Here is a 21712-nt window from a genome sequence, read left to right as displayed (position 1 = left end):
AAGCCTAAAGTATATATTCACACAGAAGGACTTGAACATGCGTCAACGTCGATGGACAAAAACACTCAAGGACTTCCATTTCGACATATCTTATCACCCAGGTAAGGTAAACTCTGTGGCCGATGTGCTGAGCCGTGAGAAGAAGCACGAAGTAGTAGCCACCTTGATGATCAAGGAGTGGGAGATGATGGAATTCATACATGACTTTGACATCCAGCTTACCTTAGCCAAACCTAATGCTTATGTGGCTCTATTGACTGCAGAGCCAACTCTGGTTCGACAGGTAATCTTCGTTCAGGACCAGGATAAATGGCTTGTCAAGATGAAAGGAAGGTGTAAGAATGAGGAAACGCCTGGCTGGAGGGTTGGTAGTGATGGTGGTCTTCGATATCAGGGGTGATTATGCGTTTCAAACAACACCGATTTGAGGAAGTTATGGTAGAAGCTCACCATTCCAAATTAGCTATCCACCTGGGTAGCACTAAGATGTACAATGATGTTAAAAGGCAGTACTGGTGGAATAACATGAAGAGGGACATTGCAGGCTTTATGGCGAAGTGCATGGTGTGCCAGAAGATCAAGGTTGAACATCGTAAGCCTGCTGGCATCCTTCAGCCGCAGCAGCTGGCTGAATGGAAGTGGGACAACATCTCTATGTACTTCATATCCAGTCTTCCCAGGATGCAGAGGAAGCAGGACTCAATCTGGGTCATCGTCAATAGGCTGACAAAGGCTGCCTAATTCCTCCCGATTCGCACGATAAATTCCACCAATGATTTGGCAAAGTTATACATTTGGGAAGTTGTACGATCCTACGGAGTTCCGCTAGAGATTATATCAGATCGAGGCTCCAGGTTTACTTCTGCCTTTTGGAAGAGGTTGCAGGAAGAGATGGGCACAGAGTTCAAGTTTAGCACAACATTCCACCATCAGATAGACGGGCATATTGAGAGGGTGAATAAGATTTTGGAGGATATGCTGAGGGCATGCATTCTAGACTTTCAGGGTAGCTGGGACGATCACTTGGCCTTAGCAAAATTTACATATAATAACAGCTTCCAGTCCAACATAGGCATGCCATCGTATGAGGCTCTCTATGATCACCCTTGCTGAGCCCTCAGTGTTGGGCAGAAATCAGAGAAAGGAGCTTGTTAGGGCTCGAGCTTGTTCAGGCCAATACCTAGGTCATCGATGTGGTTAGGAAGCATTTGCGTATCGCCCAGAGCAGACAGAAGAGCTATGCAGACAATCGATGACACAACCTGGAGTTTGCGACTGGCGACCATGTATTCCTGAAGGTGTCGCCTATGAAAGGTTTGATGAGATTCAGACAAAAAGGGCAGCTAGTGCCTTATTTCATTGGACCTTTCGAGATCTTGGATCTTGTGGGAGCCGTAGCATACCGCCTTGCGTTACCTACTGCACTAGCTGGTATTCACAACGTCTTTCACATATCTATGTTAAAGAAGTACATGCCAGATGAATCACACATCGTTAGCTGGGAGCAAATCGAGCTTACAGATGACGCATCTTATACCGAAGAACCTATCCGCATCTTGGACCACAAGGAGCAAGTCTTGCGAACAAAGACGATACCATTAGTCAAGGTTCTTTGGTCACATCATGGAGAAGAGGAGGCAACATGGGAACGAGAATCTGAGGTTAAGGATAAATACCCCCACCTATTCAACGACATACCGCAGGTAATTTTGTGGACGATTTTTTTTAGGGGGGTAGACTGTAACACTCCGCACTCTTGGTACGCGGGTGTTACTATTTGAAGTTGCAACTAAGTGTACCAACACTCGACTAATAAATCAAATTGATGTAGTATGGGACTTCTGGTCGACATTAAGGCCATCCATCAGGGTCTTTAGGAGCCAAAACACACCCTACATCAATCAAGAAGGTGAGGTTATCCGAACACTCTAAATTCAAACCACTATATCAAAGGATATTGATACAACACACTTGTTATCAATACTTAGGGATTAGATAGTGACCAAAGAGGCACTCAAGGCGCCTCAAATCCTCATTTAGCTGTTAAAACAAAGTCTCAGACCCATTCGACCATTTGGTTGTGACGTATGGGCCAAGTGAAGCCCCAAAGGGCATTATATGGCCCACCTGGGTCTCACCATTGGCCCAAAATTGGGCCTGGACCCCTACATGGGGATCCTAAGATGAATGGATGGAGTAGATTTGTCGCAAACATCATGGTGGACCCCACATGGAGTGCATGTGAACCCATGCACTCGTGCACGATGTGCACTGGGACAATGGACTTGGTCAAAGGAGTTTTGACTGAGCTCCTTGTTAAAAAGGGAGAAATGGTGGAATTCTCCCGCCAACGTGCATTTCAAAGCTGACGGATTTCACCTCCTAAAGTGGCCCACCCTGGACACTTTTCGGGTGATCCAAACTGTTCACTTTGCTTATGGGGCCCACCTTAAACATAACGGTATAGGCTTTTAAACCCACGTAAAGGGATGAAGGAGATAGGTTGCAACCGTCCAATGGGTTGCACGTGGCGATATCCGCTAGGTGGGACCCATTTGGGACAGTATGGGTGGCCCATGATCGTCCTAATCAGTCTATCCCAACCATCCATCGCCCTGGGAGAACCATGCTCTCTTTTTTTCGAAAATGGTAGGGTAAGACCTGCATATTGGAAAGCAAAGAGGAGACTTTCCGCTCTAGGAAAAAAGATGCTGGCATGATCTCAGCCATCCCCTGGCCATGTGGAGGAATCCCAATCGTCCTCTGTAAAGAAAAAAAGAGATTTTGGAGAGAAGTTGGTCCATCTCACAAAAGAATGGTGAGAATCTGAATATCTCATGAGATATTCCCAAACTAATGTTTAGGGCCCAAAAAGTGGACCCCACATTGATCAGAGATCACATCTGGTCCATCCAAATGGACTAGATCTTTGGAATATACTACATTTGGAGAGTTGCCATTAGTGGCTCCCTCATCTTCTCCGTTAAAACATTCAAACCCAACCACGAGATGGGTCCCACCAGATTAGAAAAGTTACTTTTTTGGTGGGCTTGGGGGTCAGCTGTCCATCCTAGCATGCGGATGGGCCCCATGCAAGGCCACCTCTTGGTATCAACCATTACAAAGTGAACTGTCCTTTCCCAACCGTTGAAGCCTCCTCTCCCTTTTGCTATAAAAAAGGGCACTGTGGCCTCGAAATTCATACCAGCAAGGGAAAAGGAGAGAGAGAGAGAGAGAGAGAGAGAGGAGAGGAGTGAGCTGAGTACGGGTTAGCCCGACTCGCCCTGCTCTCAGCTCGCCCGACTCGCCCTGCTCTCAGCTCGAATTGGCCGAGTTAGTGGCTACCCCACCGAGTTCCAGACCAGGTATCAAGCTATCATCCCCATTTTTCTTTCATAGCATGATGGGTAGTGTAAGTACTATGGTTGAAAGCCCCTTTATGTTGTCAAATTTGTGGTGCCAAAAACACTACTTGTACTTTGTGAAATTACATAAATGCAAATGTTCGAGACACAGTACGGATGAAGCATGTATGGATGAAGCGAGTCTCAGTGTATGGATGTTGACTACATTAGTGATTAGTGAAGCACAATGCTCAACTCAAGATATGTCAAGCCACGACATTGTCTCGCAAGATCGACTTCGAAAGACAAGACATGTTTACAAGTCAAGACTCGAGAATGTTCAACTGAATTTACAAGTTACAAGTCAAGATTCAAGATTACGTAGTTGAAGCTTTTAAGGAAAAGCTACATCAAGATTTCAAGCTTTACTTTCTTTAAAGGTTACATATCTTAAGGGTTCAATGTCCTTACTTCACTATTAAGGTATGTTTGACCTTAGGTTGACCTTTAGAGCAGGTCATTTTGGATACATAATGCAAATGTTTTATATTTGGGAATCTGGTCTGCTCTAAGACTAGTCCTGGATCTTTCTCGACTAGTCTTAGCACTACTTCGACCTTTCTAAGATTTTTCTGGACCAGTCGTACTTGTTGAAAAAATTCAAAATTTTTTGTTAAGCTTCGACTAGTCCTAGGGTCTGTTCGACCAATCGTATGAACAATGTCAACTGTTCCTTCGACCAGTCGTGAACTTACAACTCAAACTATAGCGATGTATTTTGCTTGGCTTCAACTAGTCGTGCTCAACCTAAGACCATTCGAAGGTGTCCTTCGTCCAATCGTAGACTACCTACGACCAGTCGTGAAACTGCCTTATTTTATCGCGCTCAAATTTTCAAATATCCGTTGGTTCTAAGACCATTCGTAGCAATCTCTGGACCAATCGAAGATGCGATTTGCTCACCTATAAATAGAGCACAAATCTCTGAATATTGAGGACATCTGAAGTAATTGTAATCCGGCCTTCTGAGAGATAAGTCTGTGCTCCATTTTAAGCTAAGTGTGCATATTTAATATTCTCTTTCTTTAGCTTTTTAAATTGATTTTGTTTCTTGTATTCCAATTTGATATGAAAAGAGGAAGTGTTATTTTCCTTTTTTTGGAATCAAAATCAATTAAAGCTAGCCCATTTTGGTTTAATTTAAAATCTATTAGAACCTAGAACCATTATAAAGTGAGTATTGGACATTGAACTTTGACATTCAAACCTCTACTCCGACTTGGTTCTTCCGGGCTGCTACAAAGGAGAAATCCAGGTATTTTACATTATTGTAATTTATATTCTATTTTTGGTTACTTTTGAGATTAAGCCAGAAAAATCTCATTGTATTTGGTTATCTGAGGAGAGCTAGAAAACTCTGAAAGTGTGGGTTTTTGGATTATGTAAGCCCAAGTTAAAAAGCCACAACTTTGAAGGTTTTAGGTGAACCTGTGAAACCTATTTTGATAGTGAACGCTAATATCCCTTGTGTGAGGATATTAGGAGTGGAGTAGCATTCTGTGTGGCTATTGTTTAACAGTTGGTGAACACACGGGCGAACCACTATAACTCCTTATGTATTGTAGTTTGAATGTTTGCTTAATTTCCTATCTTTTATCATTCAAGTTGTGGAATGTATGTGTTGATGTGAATGTTGTAATATTTACATTTCAAGAACAATGGGGAATGTTGTAATAATTTAGATTTAAATTCTTACAAATTTTTAATTCTTTGCTATTTATTTATTCCTCTTTAGTTTGAGTTTTTGATACAAAGAACATTCTAGAAATAAGGTTGTCCTGCCATAAACCCTTGGTTTTTATGGTGTAAGGTTGTCCTTAGAACTGTATTTGTTTTAATCTCTCAATACTTGATTATTGAGGCTGCTTTTCATATTAAGCATTGTAAATTGATTTATTTTATTTGGTTATCATTTTTCCGCTGTTAAAGTCTAAATTTGGCATAGTCCTATTAACACCCCCCCCCCCCCCCCCCCTCTAGGACATATAGCTTGGCCTTTTCAATTGGTATCAGAGCTTAATAGCTCGTTTTTAATTCTTTATTCTTAAATTCATTTCCTGAGCTAACAATCTAAGCCATATATATAAGATGTCAAATTTTGATAGCCTTTCAGTCACTAGGCCTCCACTATTTGATGGCTCCAACTATATTTATTGGAAAACTAGGATGAGGATTTTCCTCAAATCAATGGATGAGAGTGTGTGGCAAGCCACAGTGACTGAATGGAACCCACCTACCACTGAAGTGATTGGGATCGATGGTTCAAAATCAATGAGAGTAACACCGTATTTCTCATGGATCACTTTTCAGAAAAATGAGAGTAATGTCAATGCAAAAGCACTAAATGCAATCACTTGCGCACTATCACCGGATGAGTTTAAAAGAATTATATCCTGTGATACTGTAAAGCAAGCTTGAGATATTTTAGAAATGACACACCAAGGTACTTCAATTGTCAAGAAATCTAAAGTCCAACTCCTCACAACCAAATTTGAAGAAATTCATATGGAGTAAAATGAAATGTTTATGGACTTTTATACAAGATTAAATGACATTGTAAGCTCTATGTCGGGTCTTGGCGATAAAATCACAGAAAGTAAAGTATGTGCAAAGATACTAGGCTCACTTCCTGAATGGTTCAACTCTAAGGTAACCGCGATCCAGGAACTTCGTGATATGGACAATATGAAGGTAGAAGAACTAGTTGGGTCTTTACAAACCTATGAATTAAATTTTAAAGATCTTAAAGGTAAATCTATCACTCTTAAATCTTCTAAATGTATTACTTAAGAAAATTCTGATTTAGAAAATTCTGAAGATGATATGGCGCTTTTAGCAAAAAAGTTTTACAAGATCTTCAAAAGTAAAAATAGAGTTGATTTTCAAAAATCAAATGATAAGAAACGACTTAAATCTAAATAAAAAACTTGAAAATCTTTGAAAGATAGTCAATGTTACAACTGCCAAGAATATGGGCATTTAGCAAACAAATGTCCTAAAAAGGAAAAACTCAAAAAAAAAGGGAATGTTGGCTACTTGGGATGAATCGTCTGATTCTAAAGCCTCTTCTGAATCAGAAGATTCTGAAACCGAGTCGGGCAATGAAGTTAAAGCTTTTATGACTCTAGCCAAGTTCGCTTTTTCATATCATGATGATTTAACTAGTGAAGAAAATCTGAATAGTGAACATGAAAATGAAGAAGATCTTCAAGATGCTTACAATGCCCTATACAAGGAGAGTTGTAAAATTGCCGTAAAACTAAAACTTCAAAAATAAAAGTTTTTAAAACTTAAAGAAAATTTTGAGTCTCTTGTTGTAGAAAAATCCCATATTTCAGACTGTTTTGACAAGACTAAATGCGATTTAGAATTCAAAACCTCCCTGATTAATAATCTGAAATCTGAAAATGAGAAACTTAAAAATGAAGTACCTTCTCTTCTGAGTTTGAAGGATACATGGAGGTATGCTCAATGTGATCTGAAGTTAGAAAAAACTTCTATCCGGATCTAGAAAATATGGTGATAGATCCGGGTTGGGCTATGATAAGAATATACCTTCTAAACAGAAGAATGCTCCTCCCAAGTTTGTAAGAGGAGAAACCTCAAACTCAAAAGGAAAAAGCACTAATCAAAGTTTTTCTAAAATCTTTTCAAAAATCTAAAAGCAACTATGTCAACTATAAAAATCAGAACCGAAATCCTTTAGCTAAAAAGATAGTTGATTTTCTTAAGGAGCTCTTAAAATCTAACTCAGTGGGTCATTACAAATACAAGAAGTCCAACTATACTTCTAAACCCAAAACAGTTATGAAATGGGTTCCTAAGGTTACTTGCTTAGTTGCCCATACCACTTTCAAAGCTACAAGTCATTTGAAGTGGTACCTTGATAGTGGATGCTCCAGGCATATGACAGGCGACAAGGCTTTATTCACCAATCTTAAAGATATGACTGATGGATTAATCACATTTGGTGATGGTAGCAACTGCAAGATTATTGGTCAAGGTACGGTTCAACTCTATAACCTCCCCTTATTTAAAAATGTTTTATATGTTGAGGGACTAAAACATAACCTGTTAAGCATATCTCAAATATGCGATAACAATCATAGTGTGAAATTTTCTAATAAATGTTGTGAAATTTTAAACAAAAAGGGTTCTGTAATATTAACTGGTCGCAAGACTTTTGAAAACTGCTATATTGTAAGCGATGGTAGCTCATCGAAACAATTGTGTTATATGGTCCATACTGATGAGACTGAATTATGGCATAAACGCCTTGGACATATACACTACCGTAATTTATACAAATTAAGCAAGAGAGAACTAATAACAGGTCTACCAAAATTACAAAAAGTAGACAAAATATGTGGTGAATGCCAGTATGGCAAGCAAACAAGGAGCTCTCACAAAAAGGTGAACTCCAATGCCACATCAAGACCACTCGGGCTTCTCCATATGGACCTTATAGGACCTACCAGGATGGAGAGTCGAGGAGGCAAAAAATACATACTGATAATCGTAGATGATTTTACCAAATTCACTTGGGTAGCCTTCTTAAGGGATAAATCAGAAACCCTTGATGAAGTAAAAAAGATTCTCAAACGGATCCAAACTGAAAAAGGCTCTCAAGTCTGTAAGATCTGTAGTTATCATGGATCTGAGTTTGGGAATAGGAGTTTTGAGAAATTCTGTAATGATCAGGAAATATTGCATGAATTCTCTGCACCCAAAACACCACAACAAAATGGAATTGTAGAAAGGAAAAATAGAGTGCTTCAAGAAATGGGAAATGTAATGTTGAATAGTATGAAGCTCCCTAGAAATCTTTGCGCTGAAGCCGTAAATACTGCATGCTATATTATCAACCGAGTGTATACATGTAAGTCTGATAATAAAACTACTTATGAACTTTAGCTTGATAAGAAGCCTGCCATCAAATACTTTCGAGTTTTTGGTAGCAAGTGCTATATTTTACGTGACTGTGAAAATCTGGGAAAGTTTGATATAAAGAGTGATGAAGGGATCTTCTTAGGATACTCTTTAAACAGTTGGGTATATCGTGTTCTGAACAACAGGACTGGTGTGATTTAAGAGTCCATCAATGTAGTCATTGATGATCACTTGAATACACCTTCCACAAGTTCAGATAATGATGAAGTTCTTTTGATTGAAAAATCAGATACTTCATCAAATCAAGTTAATTCTGAACTAAGGACTGTCAAAGATCATCTAACCAATCAGATACTTAGAAACCCTCTCACTGGTGTGCGCACTCGTAGACAATTAGAAGACATATGTAACTACATGTGTTTTACATCCCAGATTGAACCGGTAAATGTAAAAGAAGCGCTTTCTAATGAAAACTAGGTAATAGCTATGCAGGAAGAACTTAATCAATTTGTTCAAAATGATGTTTGGTATCTTGTTCATAGACCTAAAGATAAATATATTATTGGAACAAAGTGGATTTTTAAAAATAAGTCTGACGAACTTGGTAATATTATTCGAACCAAGGCAAGACTGGTTGTTCAACGGTACACTCAAATAGAAGGCATTGATTATGATGAAACCATTGCCCTAGTTGCTCGCCTTGAATCAATCAGACTTTTCGTATCCATTGCATGCTTTAAAAAATTTAAAATTTATCAAATAGATGTAAAGAGTGCCTTTTTGAATGACGATTTACATGAAGAAGTATATGTTGAACAACCTACAGGGTTTGAAGACCCTAAGCTTACTGATCATATATATCGTCTTAAAAAGGCTCTTTATGGTCTAAAACAAGCTCCCAGGGCATGGTATGAAAAATTGACCAAGTTTTTACTAAGTCATAATTTTTAAATGGGGAGTGTCGATAAGACGCTCTTTGTTAAGAAACATAACGATGATATTTTAATGGTTCAAATCTATGTTAATGATATTATTTATGGATCAACATGTACTAACATGATTGTTGAGTTTGCAGATTTAATGAAATCTAAATTTGAAATGAGCATGGTTGGGGAATTAAATTATTTCCTAGGGTTGCAAGTAAAACAACAATCTGATGGTATTTTTATTTCTCAAACCAAGTATGCCTTGAACCTGATTAAAATGTTTGAATTTGAATATGTTAAGAATTTTGATACTCCTATGAGTACAATTTTGAAACTCTCAAAAGATTCTGCAGGTAAAAATGTGGATCTAATATTATATCGGAGTATGATTAGTAGTTTACTGTATTTAACTGCTAGTAGACCTGATATCGCTCTAAGTGTTGGTATTTGCGCTAGATTTATGCGATCCTAAAGATATCGCACTTGATTGTCAGCGAATTATGAGACATGTGCTTAAGTACTATTAATCTAAACGAGTCTCTGGTATCCACTTGAGACTATTGTTCAAAATTAAAAATCCGGGTACTCGGATTGCTTGTTATTACTTGTAATCCTAGATGATAGAAATTAATCAACCATCTATTCGAGAATGGTTGCATTTTATAATCGAAAATTGTTTATGTTATCTTAGTTATTAGCATATGAAACAAAGTTCTATATCACTTTCAACGGCTGAAGCATGAATTATATCATGCATTTGGATCGCACTCAAATTGTTTGGATGAAACGTATGCTAAGTGATTATAGAGTTAAACAGGATTCTATATTATTATATTGCGATAATTCCAGTACCATAAATATTTTAAAAAATCCAATTCAGCATTCTCGTTCCAAGCACATTGACATTAGATTTCATTATATTCATGAATTAGTAGAAGAAAAGGTTATATCTTTGGAATATATCCCTATCGAGAATCAACGTGCTGACATTTTCACTAAACCGCTCGATAAAAGTAGGTTTAACAAATTGAAATTTGATCTTGTTATGTGCATTTTAAAATAATTATTTATGCCTATTTATATCATATTATATATATTTCGTTTAGATTTCAAATTTTGTAAAATATGCTGGAAATCAGATTTTTGGTGGTACTCGACCAGTTGAGGATTTCCTCGACCTGTCGTGACACGACTAGTTGAAGAAAGCCCACGACTAGTCGTAAATCACGCTGTTTGACTTAAATTGCAAAAAATTTCATTTCTTCCTTATTTCAACTTCCTTCTCCAACAAGCCGATGCCCGACCAGTCGAACCCACCTTCCAAATCCGTCGAGGTTAGTATTCCATTTACTTATTTCTTGTGGATTTGTGCCAAGTTTGCTTCTATTTGTTACTTGAAGTTGTCTATTTCTAATTTTGTTGAGATTTGGAGTTTTTCTTCACCCAAATCTGATTTGAGAAAATCCATTTATCAATCCATTGCAACACTTTGTTTCCTTCATATCTTTGTTACATATGGCATCTAGAGGTAGAAAGACAACATCCCGTGGTCCATCTTCTTCCAAATATACTCCTATTACCAAGCGTCATCTTCGGTTCTACGAAGAAGATCCATCTTATGTACGGGACATTAGATTGAGGAATGTTATTGTAGAACATCCTGTTTCTGTAGATCATGTTGCACCGTATGATATCCTTCGTATTCTTTAAATTATAGGTTGGGATAACTTATTGCATTGGGGTGGGCCAACATACCGATCCATTGCCCAGTCCATGTTCACTTGCATAAGTGAGCTTTCGTTAGAAAATTTAACTTTTAAAATAACCACAAGAGAAGGACCATTTGACGTTGATCGTCATTTGATTTCAGCTCTTATGAAAATTCCTGTGAATGATGAGGGCATTCCCATCCATATCTTATCTGAAAAACCCTCAGAAACTGAAAAACGTATGCTCACTAGATCCTTATGTAATTTGGACGTACATTGGACGCATAAGGGAAATGCGCACCCCTCAAAGTTTCTGTTACCTAAATACAAAGTTCTTCACAAAATCTTTGTGTCTAACTTGTATCCTCGATCGGGTAATAAATCCAAATTGACATCCTTCATGGTTCGTGTTCTTCATTACATTGCCAGAGGTGTTCATGTTTGTTTACCATCCTTGATTTGTCACTCCATTATTCAGTTTTGACTCTATCCAGGTCACAGTGACATCCCTTTTGCTTATTTGATGACTGTATTGGCTACACATATGTTAGTCGATATGCTTGTTGGAGAGGCCCCGATCCATCATTTGATATTTAACAATTCTAACCTTAATAAGACGAAGCTGGATTTACTTCCTGGCCAAGGTGATGGTAATGGTGGTGCTGAAGCTGGAAATGAGGAGGATGCTGGTGATCTTCCTCATGATGACATTAACATGGATGATATTTTTGAAGAACTTGAATCTGATTTTGTTAATGATCCAGATTATGAGCCTTCTGAGTTTGATGCGCGTTTATGTGCATTGGAGGAGAAGGTTGAGAATATGTATATTTTTAATGTCACGCAGTTCAAATATATGCACAAATATCTTAGGCATTTGAACAAGGGCATGCATCAACTTGATCCTTCCATCCCTACTCCTTCATTTGGCTCAAATTAGTTCTTTTTATTCTACTGGACTGTAATAACATTGTTACTCTTCTGCTCTCTCTGTTTATGAGATTGTTACTGCTTTTAATACATCTCTGTTTATGGATTATTATTTTTTTACTCTCTCTTTCATTTTAACTCATTTGCCATTTGATCCTTGCTTCTTTTGTCCTATTGTGACAAAAAGGGGGAGAATGGATGTCTAATGGATGTCTATGGTATTAGATTTATGTGATGTATGTTACTCAGGGGGAGTATGTGCAGGTATGTGCAGAGGTGGACTATATGTTGAATTGATTATGAATGTGGGCCAGTTAATAATAACCGGTGCATGACTCTTTAACCATATATTCTACTTTATGTAATATATCTTGAAAGTGTGTTTTGTCACTAATTTGACAAAGGGGGAGATTGTAAGTGCTATGGTTGAAAGCCCCTTTATGTTGTTAAATTTGTGGTGCCAAAAACACTGCTTATACTTTGTGAAATTACATAAATGCAAATGCTTGAGACACAGTATGGATGAAGCAAGTCTCAATGTATGGATGTTGACTACATTAGTGAAGCACAATGCTCAACTTAAGATATGTCAAGCCACGACATTATCTCGCAAGATCGACTTTGAAAGATAAGACATGTTTACAAGTCAAGACTCGAGAATGTTCAACTGAATTTACAAGTTACAAGTCAAGATTCAAGATTGCGTAGTTAAAGCTTTTAAGGAAAAGATACATCAAAATTTCAAGCTTCACTTTCTTTAAAGGTTACATATCTTAAGGGTTCAATGTCATATCTTAAGGGTTCAATGTTCTTACTTCACTATTAAGGTATGTTTGACCTTTAGAGTAGGTCATTTCGGATACATAATGCAAATGTTTTATATTTGAGAATCTGGTCTGCTCTAAGACTAGTCCTGGATCTTTCTCGACTAGTCCTAACACTGCTTCGACCTGTGTAAGAATTTCCTGGACTAGTTGTAAGTTTGTTGCAAAAATTTAAAATTTTTTGTTAAGCTTCGACCAGTCCTGGGGTTTGTTTGACCAGTCGTATGAACAATGTCGACTGTTCCTTCGACCAGTCGTGAACCTACGACTCAAACTACGGCGATGTATTTTTCTTGGCTTCGACTAATCGTGATCAACCTAAGACCAGTCGAAGGTGTCCTTCGACCAGTCGTAGACTACCTACGGCTAGTCGTGAAACTGCCTTATCTTATCGCGCTCAAATTTTTAAATATCCATTGGTTCTAAGACCAGTCATAGTAATCTCTGAACTAGTCGAAGATTCAATTTGTTCACTTATAAATAGAGCACGAATCTCTGAATATTGAGGACATCTGAAGTAATTGTAATCTGGCCTTATGAGAGATAAGTCTGTGCTCCATTTTAAGCTAAGTGTGCATATTTAATATTCTCTTTCTTTAGCGTTTTAAATTGATTTTGTTTCTTGTATTCCAATCTGATCTGAAAAGAGGAAGTGTTATTTTCCTTTTTCTGAAATCAAAATCAATTAAAGCTAGCCCATTTTGGTTTAATTTAAAATTTATTAGAACCTAGAACCATTATAAAGTGAGTATTGGACATTGAACTTTGACATTCGAACCTCTACTCTGACTTGGTTCTTCCGAGCTGCTACAAAGGAGACATTCAGGTATTTTACATTATTGTAATTTACATTTTATTTTTGATTTTTTTAAAGATTAAGCTAGAAAAATCTCATTGTGTTTAGTTATCTGAGGAGAGCCAGAAAACTCTGAAATTGTGGGTTTTTGGATTGTGTAAGCCCAAGTTAAAAAGACACAACTGTGAAGGTTTTAGGTGAATCTTTGAAACCTATTTTGATAATGAACGCTAATATCCCCTGTGTGAAGATATTAGGAGTGGAGTAGCATTCTGTGTGGTTGTTATTTAACAGTTCGTGAACACACAGGCGAACCACTATAACTCCTTATGTATTGTAGTTTGAATGTTTGCTTAATTTCCTATCTTTTATCATTCAAGTTGTGGAATGTATGTGTGGATGTGAATGTTGTAATATTTACATTTCAAGCATAGTGGGGAATGTTGTAATAATTTAGAATTAAATTCTTGCAAATTTTTAATTCTTTGCTATTTATTTATTCCTCTTTAGTTTAAGTTTTTGATACAAAGAACGTTCTAGAAATAAGGTTGTCCTGCCATAAACCCTTGGTTTTTATGGTGTAAAGTTGTCCTTAGAACTGTATTTGTTTCAATCTCTCAATACTTGATTATTGAGGCTGCTTTTCATTTTAAGCATTGTGAATTGATTTATTTTATTTGGTTATCATTTTTCCGCTATTATAGTCTAAATTTGGCTTAGTCCTATTCACCCCCCCCCCCCCTCTAGGACATATAGCTTGGCCTTTTCAGGTAGTATACAATCTAAAAATTGGGCCAAACAATGGTTGTAGTTTGGGTCGAAACCATGTCAATCCATGGCTGCATTTTGTGCTGAAACAAGGCCAAAATTATACCTCTGTTTTGGGTCGGGAGCAAGCCAAACAATGGCCGAGTTCTAGGTCGAAACTGTGGCAGAAACGGGCTCTGTGTAGTGTTGGGTTTTGAAGCTCAGAAAGGCCATGAAATGGCCATGTATGGGGCCTAAAATCAGGCCGAACAGGGGCAGTATTGTGTGAAGAAAACAAACGTAGATATGGCTCTGTGTTGGGCTGGGATCAGGCCAAATGATGGCCAAATTCTGGGTTAGGATTGTGGCCAAAAGTAGGCTCCTAAACAAGCTCTGTATCAAGCTGAAATGGCCAACAAGTAGGCCATGGTTTGAACTGAAAATCGGGGCCCTTTTCCATCCTTCACCATGGCTATGCAACGGGCTGAAAACCCACCTTTCTGGTTGCATAAGTGGACCCAAAAACCAAACCTCAAGCATACCTTGGTGCGGGCCGTGTATATGCTGAAAGCAGCCATCAGTTGGGCAATGTTGAGAGCTGGTGCAGGGCTCTTAAAGTGGGCCCTGGACCAAGCTGGAAACCAGTCCAGAACTGGGCTTGAAATTAGCCCAAAGCTGGGCCAGTAACAGCATGAAAACAGGTGGGCCACACCATGTATAATAGTGGGCCGCACCCTGTTTAAAACAGGTGGGCCACACCATAAATAACAGTGGGCCGGACATTGTTTAAAACAGGTAGGCCAAACCATAAATAACAGTGGGCCGCACCCTATTTGAAGCAGGTGGGCCACACCATGTATAACAATGGGCCACACCCTATTTGAAACAGGTGGGCCACACCATATATAATAGTGGGCTGCACCCTATTTGAAATAGGTGGGCTACACCATATATAACAATGGGCTGCACCCTGTTTGAAACAGGTGGGGTACACCATATATAACAATGGGTAGCACCCTGTTTGAAGCAGGTGGGCCACACCATAAATAACGGTGGGCCACACACTAACAGTAGGTGGGCCACACCACACTAAGGATAGGTGGGCCACACACTAATGATAGGTGGGCTGCATGTTATTAGTTGATAGGCTAAATCTGGGCTAGTAACAACCCACTTTGCAGGGTCACTACTACATGCCAGTGGATAGACCTAGCCTAGGCCCAATTCGGCTCTCAATGAATAATGGGTTTGGGCCCAAAGATGGGTCACCAGTTTTAACAAGAGTCTAATGGGCCTAGCTACCTTAAGTCGAGCCTAAATAGCCTTATACATGAAACCTTCCACATCTCACCAATTGTCCATATACTGGAAGCTCTAAGGACTTACTGTCTAATGCGAACAAACTTCTCTAGGGAACTATTTGAGCAGAGTGGGACCGCTAGCTTCTCAAGGGAATTCGTATCAAGGGACGCCCTACAACTTGTCTGGTGATAATTTTCTTCCCCTTGAGCTTTTCATTTTTAAACTAGATCAAGAATAGTCTTTGCTATAGTTACTAATGATCCCTCAAGGGTGGGTGATCATTCAACCTGTTTAATTAGCTGTATGCCTCATAGTTTAGTTACCACTGGTTAGCAATCGTATGCATATTTTTAAGATGGGTCAAACCCTTAATCTATGTTGACAAATTTATCACATGTTCCTGGAACCTGTTAAATCACTAATTAGCTTAACTTAGAAGCATGACTTGGATTTACTAAAATACTTGATTGTTAAATTGAGATTCACGCTTTAGAACTTGTTAAGTTAGGATTATAGGATTCTTGAACTGATTGTATACATGAGGTTTACTTTGATTATTAAAGCATATCTAAATCTCTATAAGGTTATACAGGTTGTAAAACATTCATTACTTGAAATCTCTCTATGAAGACTCCTATTTAAAGAAAGTTCGTGCTTAAGATGCAACCGAACTAATTATGATTAGACTTAACCCTTAACATGGAGGTTATGAATCATGACATGTGATTCATGGGGTTCACCATCTATAGAGTGATTCCGTTTACCTGATTAAGGAATGAACCTTGCGACATTTGCCATCATCGATCTTTACTTGTATTGAATCATGCATACTGCCTCATTTAGTTGTTGTATTTAAATGATTTCAACACTTCATTCCTAGTCAGCGTACGGTGGTGGTCCCCTTATCTAGAGAATTGATTGGCCACATGTTAATCGGTTCTTTGCACACCCTAAGGCGGTAGCCTCATGAGCCGGGGATGGTGGTATGGGACCTATGCCCGAGTTGTCAGCCTACGCTGGCAACTAGCACCTGTAGTGACCTTTTAGCATGTGCAAATTGCCTGGGTGTAATTGGGCTAATAACGTGTTAGTTAATCATGCATACATGGCATAGACCAACATCTATTTCTATCATACGTGATATACATATTTATCCGTCTGGATGTTTTTTCTAGGACAGTGATTTCATGGGTGATGAGCCCAATGTCCATCTTGATGTTTTATCCGGGACAATGATTGCATGGGTGACGAGCCCAATGTTCACATGAATGAGCATCCCTGGGGCAATGATTACATTCACGCATTCATGCACACAATAAGATTGCATTTGTTATGTTTTGGATTGACTGTACGTTTTATGCTATTTTTGTCTAGGGTGGTAGTGTGTAATCTTGAGGGGTGATCACACTGAGCTGGCCACTCATTCATCAATATTCAACCGTATAGAGGATACAGGGGCCGATGGACTCGTAGCAGATCCGGAGGCAGCTACAGTCAAGGAGGAGTCTTACAATGAGGAGCCGTTGCTTATTTTGGATTAAATCAGTAGACCATTTGTTTATTACCATTTTAGTACATTTAGAGATTTGAGGTTTTGTATATGGGCCCCAGCTAAGTGGCACTAGATATTGTTTACATTTTGATTGTATCTATACTACACTTAATTCCGTAAATTGCACTTTGATTTGGTTTGATTACCATTTAGGATTATCAGTTAACACCCGAGTTTTTAGGAAAATGAGTCATATACTCGGGTTTGAAAACCAGGGTGTTACAATATTCCACCCCTCTCCTTTGATTGAGCGGGCTTAGAGGTGGTGCTCGATTTTGAGGAGACGTCCCATGATTGTGCGTTTTCAGCAAGTCTATCCAAATAATCCCACACATCATCGACATTTTTGTTCATGAATTCCCCATTGCATATTGTCTTGACCAATTAGCACATGGAGGATGTCAATCCATCATAGAAAAAGTGTGTAATGCGCCATGTTTCAAAATCGTGTTGTGGGCATGAATTGATAAGATCCTTGAACCGCTCCCAACATTGGAAGAATGTTTCATCTTCCTTTTGGGTGAAGTTCATGATTGACGTTCTGAGGGTGTTCGTTTTATGGTGTGGGAAAATTTTCTTTATGAACTCCCTTGTCATATCGTTTCATCTACTAATAGATCGAGGACGTAGCGAATGCAACCATTTCTTAGCTTTCTCTTTCAAAGAAAAGAGAAAGTGTTTCAGCCTGACTATGTCATCAGACACGTTAGGAAAACATAAAGTGGCTATGATCTCATCAAACTCTTTCAAGTGTAAATATGGATTTTCATATTCAAGTCCATGGAATTTTGGAAGGAGTTGGATCACCCCTGGCTTGATATCCATATGTCCCGTATTTTCTAAAAAAATCATACATGAGGGCTTGCTCACCCCTGCCGGTTGTAAATAATCTCATAAAGTATGAGGTGGGGGTGCTTGATGCACCTCATTCTTATCCCGGATTTCCTCAACCCTAGGTTGAGGTGGATTTGGAGGTTGATTGGCCACTACCAAAAAATCGAGTAAAGGCTATGGACTTTGAAAGCTTTTAATCCATAGCAATTTAGCTACAGATTAAATCCATAGCTAAAGCCTAATTGGTCTGTAGCTAAAGCATACCTCCTCACCTAAACCTTATTAAACATAGCTGGTGCTTAAGGGGCTCCATGGGGTCCATTGGAATATACGTGTTTGATCTAAGCCGTCCATCAATTCTAATATATAATTTTAGTGGATGAGCTCAAAAATTATGTAGATTAAATGTGTAAGTGGACCACACCATAAGAAATAATAAAAATTAAATTTCTACTGTTAATATGTTATGTGGTCTCCTTAATGATTCGATCTGACTCATTTTTTGTATTATCACTTAAAATAATAATTTAAAATTAATGGAAGGAGTGGATATATAAAATGCATCACAGTGGGCCCCACGGTCCTAAAACTCAAACGTCCCAAAGGGGCCGTCCGTCATGCACCCCTCCAAAACCCAAAATGCCCTCCCAAAACCCAAAACCCGTCCATCCGCCCTTTTCTCCCGCGCGTAGTAGACGAAAACCTCTCTCTCTCCCTCTCTCTCTCTCTCACACTCAACCTCTCTCTTTCCCTTGCCCTCTCTCGACCTCCCGTTCTCCCCAACCCTCTCTCCTTGTCTCTTGGCCGCATTCCCCTCTCTCTGTTTTCAAAACCCCCTTTCGCCGTAAGAAGGAGAAGGAGAAGGAGAAGGAGAAGGAGAAGGAGAAGAAGCACGGTTAGTCTCTTTCTCTCTCTCTCTCTCTCTCTCTCTCTGTTTCTGAAATTTGTTACGTTTGGATGCTCAATCCTTCAATCCCTATGATTCCCTATGAATGGAAACTGATCATGTCGCCTTGAATCCTTCAATCCCTATGCATTCTTTCAATCTTTCAATCCGCATTTCCCTCTCTTTGTTTCTGAAATCTAAAAATGCTTTGTGGGCTCCACCATAATATGTGTATGCAGGCCATTCATTTTTTCAGCTCATTTTAGGGCTAAATCTCAGGTGGACCACACCGTAGGAAACTGTGGTGATTGAATGCCCACCATTAAATATTTCCTAAGGTCATAAGAATCCCTCATTTTGTGATTTTTGAATTTTTTTTAAAAGTGTGTTTTTGGATTTGTTGTCATATACACAATAATGTTTGTGTATGTGCTTGTTTGCTTTTTTACATCGTGGGTTATTCTATAGGTGGGTAGTTGGGTGTTTGTAGTATTGAGACTAAAACGTCTGCCCTATTGGCCGATATGTTGTGTGCCTCATGCGATGAACATGTCCCTTACATAGGACTCCCATCTCATTCACTTTGTTATGTAATTTCTATTTGGTATTTAGTTAATCATAGACGATGGGATGTTTCATTTTCTATTTTGTTTGTTTAATTGATACTTTAGTAGTGCATGCTTGATACACAGGCACATTGAATGAATTGTGGAGTTGTGAGTCGGTTCTGTTGAGCATTTCTAGCTCTTTTTCATCTACTATAGTTTTTCGGGTGTTTTTCATTTCTGACCATCCAATAATGTCCCTCCTATCCAATGATCAGGTACCCAAATAAGAATGATTGTTGTTCATGATGGATCTAAATTGGCACATGGATCATCTACTACCCTCTGCCAGAGTATCAAATTTTTCTCTTTGGGTTGTAGCATGTAGCATACAAGTATTCAAAATAAACTGCCCAAATTCAATAATTTGACTATCGGATTGGTGGACATTTATTGGATGGCTAAAAAATATCCAACAGTGATATTTCCACAAAACAGTGTACCCGAATCAGAGGTTGGGATTGTTCGGCCAATTTGATCTTGAGATTGTGACTTCGCGATAGAAGTCAACGAAAATTGAGATTTTTATATTTCTTTTGTTATTTTCTTACTTTTTGAATTTGGGTTGGATTTGTTGTTTGACTAATGTTCTTCTTTTGGGTAATGGGTTTTGGTCTTCGTTGCAGTTTTGGGTGGTTTCAGCTGAGGTTTTTTTTTTTTTTTTGTGGTATGATGTTGAATTGGGTTGTTTCTATATCTGTTTGGTTTTGATTTTTGTTTGTGTAGTAGGAGTGTTCGGGTGCTGGATTGAAACAAGAATGCTGATTTGGTCACACATTTTATAATGTGAAAGGTTTTAAGTAAGTGTTGATTTGCTATATTTGGCAAGGATTTGCTATATATGGCAAGCATTCAATCCTTGAATAGTATAGTCAAGTCTTTATCTTGAATTTTTATTCAATTGGATTTGGGTTGTCTTAGCTTAGGTAAAAGAGATCCAGAGAGAGTTACAGTGGGTACTTTGTAGAAGCATAAATAAAGAGGTTTGGGTTGGAAAATTCATGTGTCATTTCTTTTAGTTTCTTTTCTTTTTTTAGTGAAGGAAGTTTTCTCTTTTTTCAAACTATTGCTTCTAATATAGTTGAACGTGAATTTCTTCGCTCCCTTTTTTCCTACTATATAGAGAATTGTCTTTGTTTCCCAATCCCTACATGAGGACACTGGAATTTTCCTATATGCATTGTTTGTAAATAGTAGAGTCTATGCTTTGATTCTTATGGTTTGATCCTTTTTTGGTTTCAGGAGATCAAATTTCACTATTGGTGGATTTCTATAGAAATGTTTGCTTTGGTTCTTTTACTCATAATGCAACATAGTTCAGTTTATTTGGTGCTTTCAAGCTTGATGTAATGTAAAATGATTGTTGAAGTTCTTGATACAAGACCATTTGCTGTTTTGGCATCTGCTTTGAAAAGCTTAAAGAGTATCACAAAGCCTATTTAATTTGAAAATCTCAAGTATCTTAATGTTCCTAATGCTTGTTCTACCCATTTAATTTGAAAATCTCAAGTTTTTCTTTTTTATCACCGCATGGCCCAACTGATGGAACTATCAGATTTTTCACATGTTTAACATACCACTATGTGTGTGGATGGTATGGCCCGACGTGCATGTGTGCTAACATTATTGACAAATTCTAATCTTACGTGTCTATCTAGTTGTATGATGATAAACTCTAATGTGTACAAATCAATTCAATTCTTGAAACAGAATTCCAGGGCCACTAGACGAAAGAAATCTAATCCTAGGAATTGAGTTTAGTTCAACCAAATAGCAAATCTATGATCTCAAACTTCTAGGAAGTAATTGTTTCACAATCACAACCAATTCCACAAACAATGGATTCTACTACTGAATGGGTCATTTAGAATTGGCATCTTTCTTTTGAATTTTAATGTACTTTTATTATTCGATTATGTTTTCTGGCTACATGGACAAAAGGTCCTACACAAAGAGAACATGACACTTTCATTTCATACTTTGTGTTTTTCACATTTAAGTATCTTTAGAATCGACAAATGGTTTTTTTTTTTTTTGGCACAACAAATACTAAAGCTACTACAGTCACCTTGAAGCTTTGATACAACATGATAGACAAGAGAAGGATAAGTTAATGTAAATTTTCAAACTGAAATTTCATTAGAACCTCTCATTTGTGCAGAAATCATTGTAGAACTTGGTATGGGGCACACCTTTTCAATTGTATCAACGTTGAAGTGACTATGACACTTCAGAATCTTTAAATATATATCCTTTGCTTTTTGCATGTCGAAAGCCCTCATTTGAAGAAAACTCTTGGTTTTTAGA

General features: G+C 38.2%; 1 protein-coding gene and 2 non-coding genes across 3 annotated transcripts; all 3 read left to right on the top strand.

The window, feature by feature from the left end:
• The first annotated feature begins 1307 nt into the window (after positions 1-1307).
• On the top strand, positions 1308-20170 carry LOC131226966 (uncharacterized). The gene is made up of 3 exons (XM_058222660.1): positions 1308-1703; positions 20032-20052; positions 20135-20170. The coding sequence occupies exons 1-3, from the start codon at positions 1308-1310 to the stop codon at positions 20168-20170; spliced, it is 453 nt and encodes a 150-aa protein (XP_058078643.1).
• On the top strand, positions 17523-17629 carry LOC131238246 (small nucleolar RNA R71). Its single transcript, XR_009167653.1, has one exon. It is a non-coding gene; the product is annotated as a small nucleolar RNA R71 (small nucleolar RNA).
• Positions 19332-19436, top strand: LOC131238444 (small nucleolar RNA snoR99). The gene has a single exon (XR_009167853.1). It is a non-coding gene; the product is annotated as a small nucleolar RNA snoR99 (small nucleolar RNA).
• Positions 20171-21712: the final 1542 nt, after the last annotated feature.

The sequence above is a fragment of the Magnolia sinica genome, chromosome 2 (assembly GCF_029962835.1).
Source record: "Magnolia sinica isolate HGM2019 chromosome 2, MsV1, whole genome shotgun sequence".
Taxonomy (NCBI): domain Eukaryota; kingdom Viridiplantae; phylum Streptophyta; class Magnoliopsida; order Magnoliales; family Magnoliaceae; genus Magnolia; species Magnolia sinica.
Note: the sequence above shows the minus strand (reverse complement) of the source record. Positions and strands in the feature narration are given on the sequence as shown.

Bases quoted from the DNA above. Each gene is read 5' to 3' on its own strand.
- LOC131226966 (XM_058222660.1), top strand. From the start codon at position 1,308: ATGAAAGGTTTGATGAGATTCAGACAAAAAGGGCAGCTAGTGCCTTAT. The intron at 1,704-20,031 runs GTAATTTTGTGG...TCTTCGTTGCAG, and splicing joins TATTCAACGACATACCGCAG to TTTTGGGTGGTTTCAGCTGA. The intron at 20,053-20,134 runs GTTTTTTTTTTT...TTTGTGTAGTAG, and splicing joins TTTGGGTGGTTTCAGCTGAG to GAGTGTTCGGGTGCTGGATT.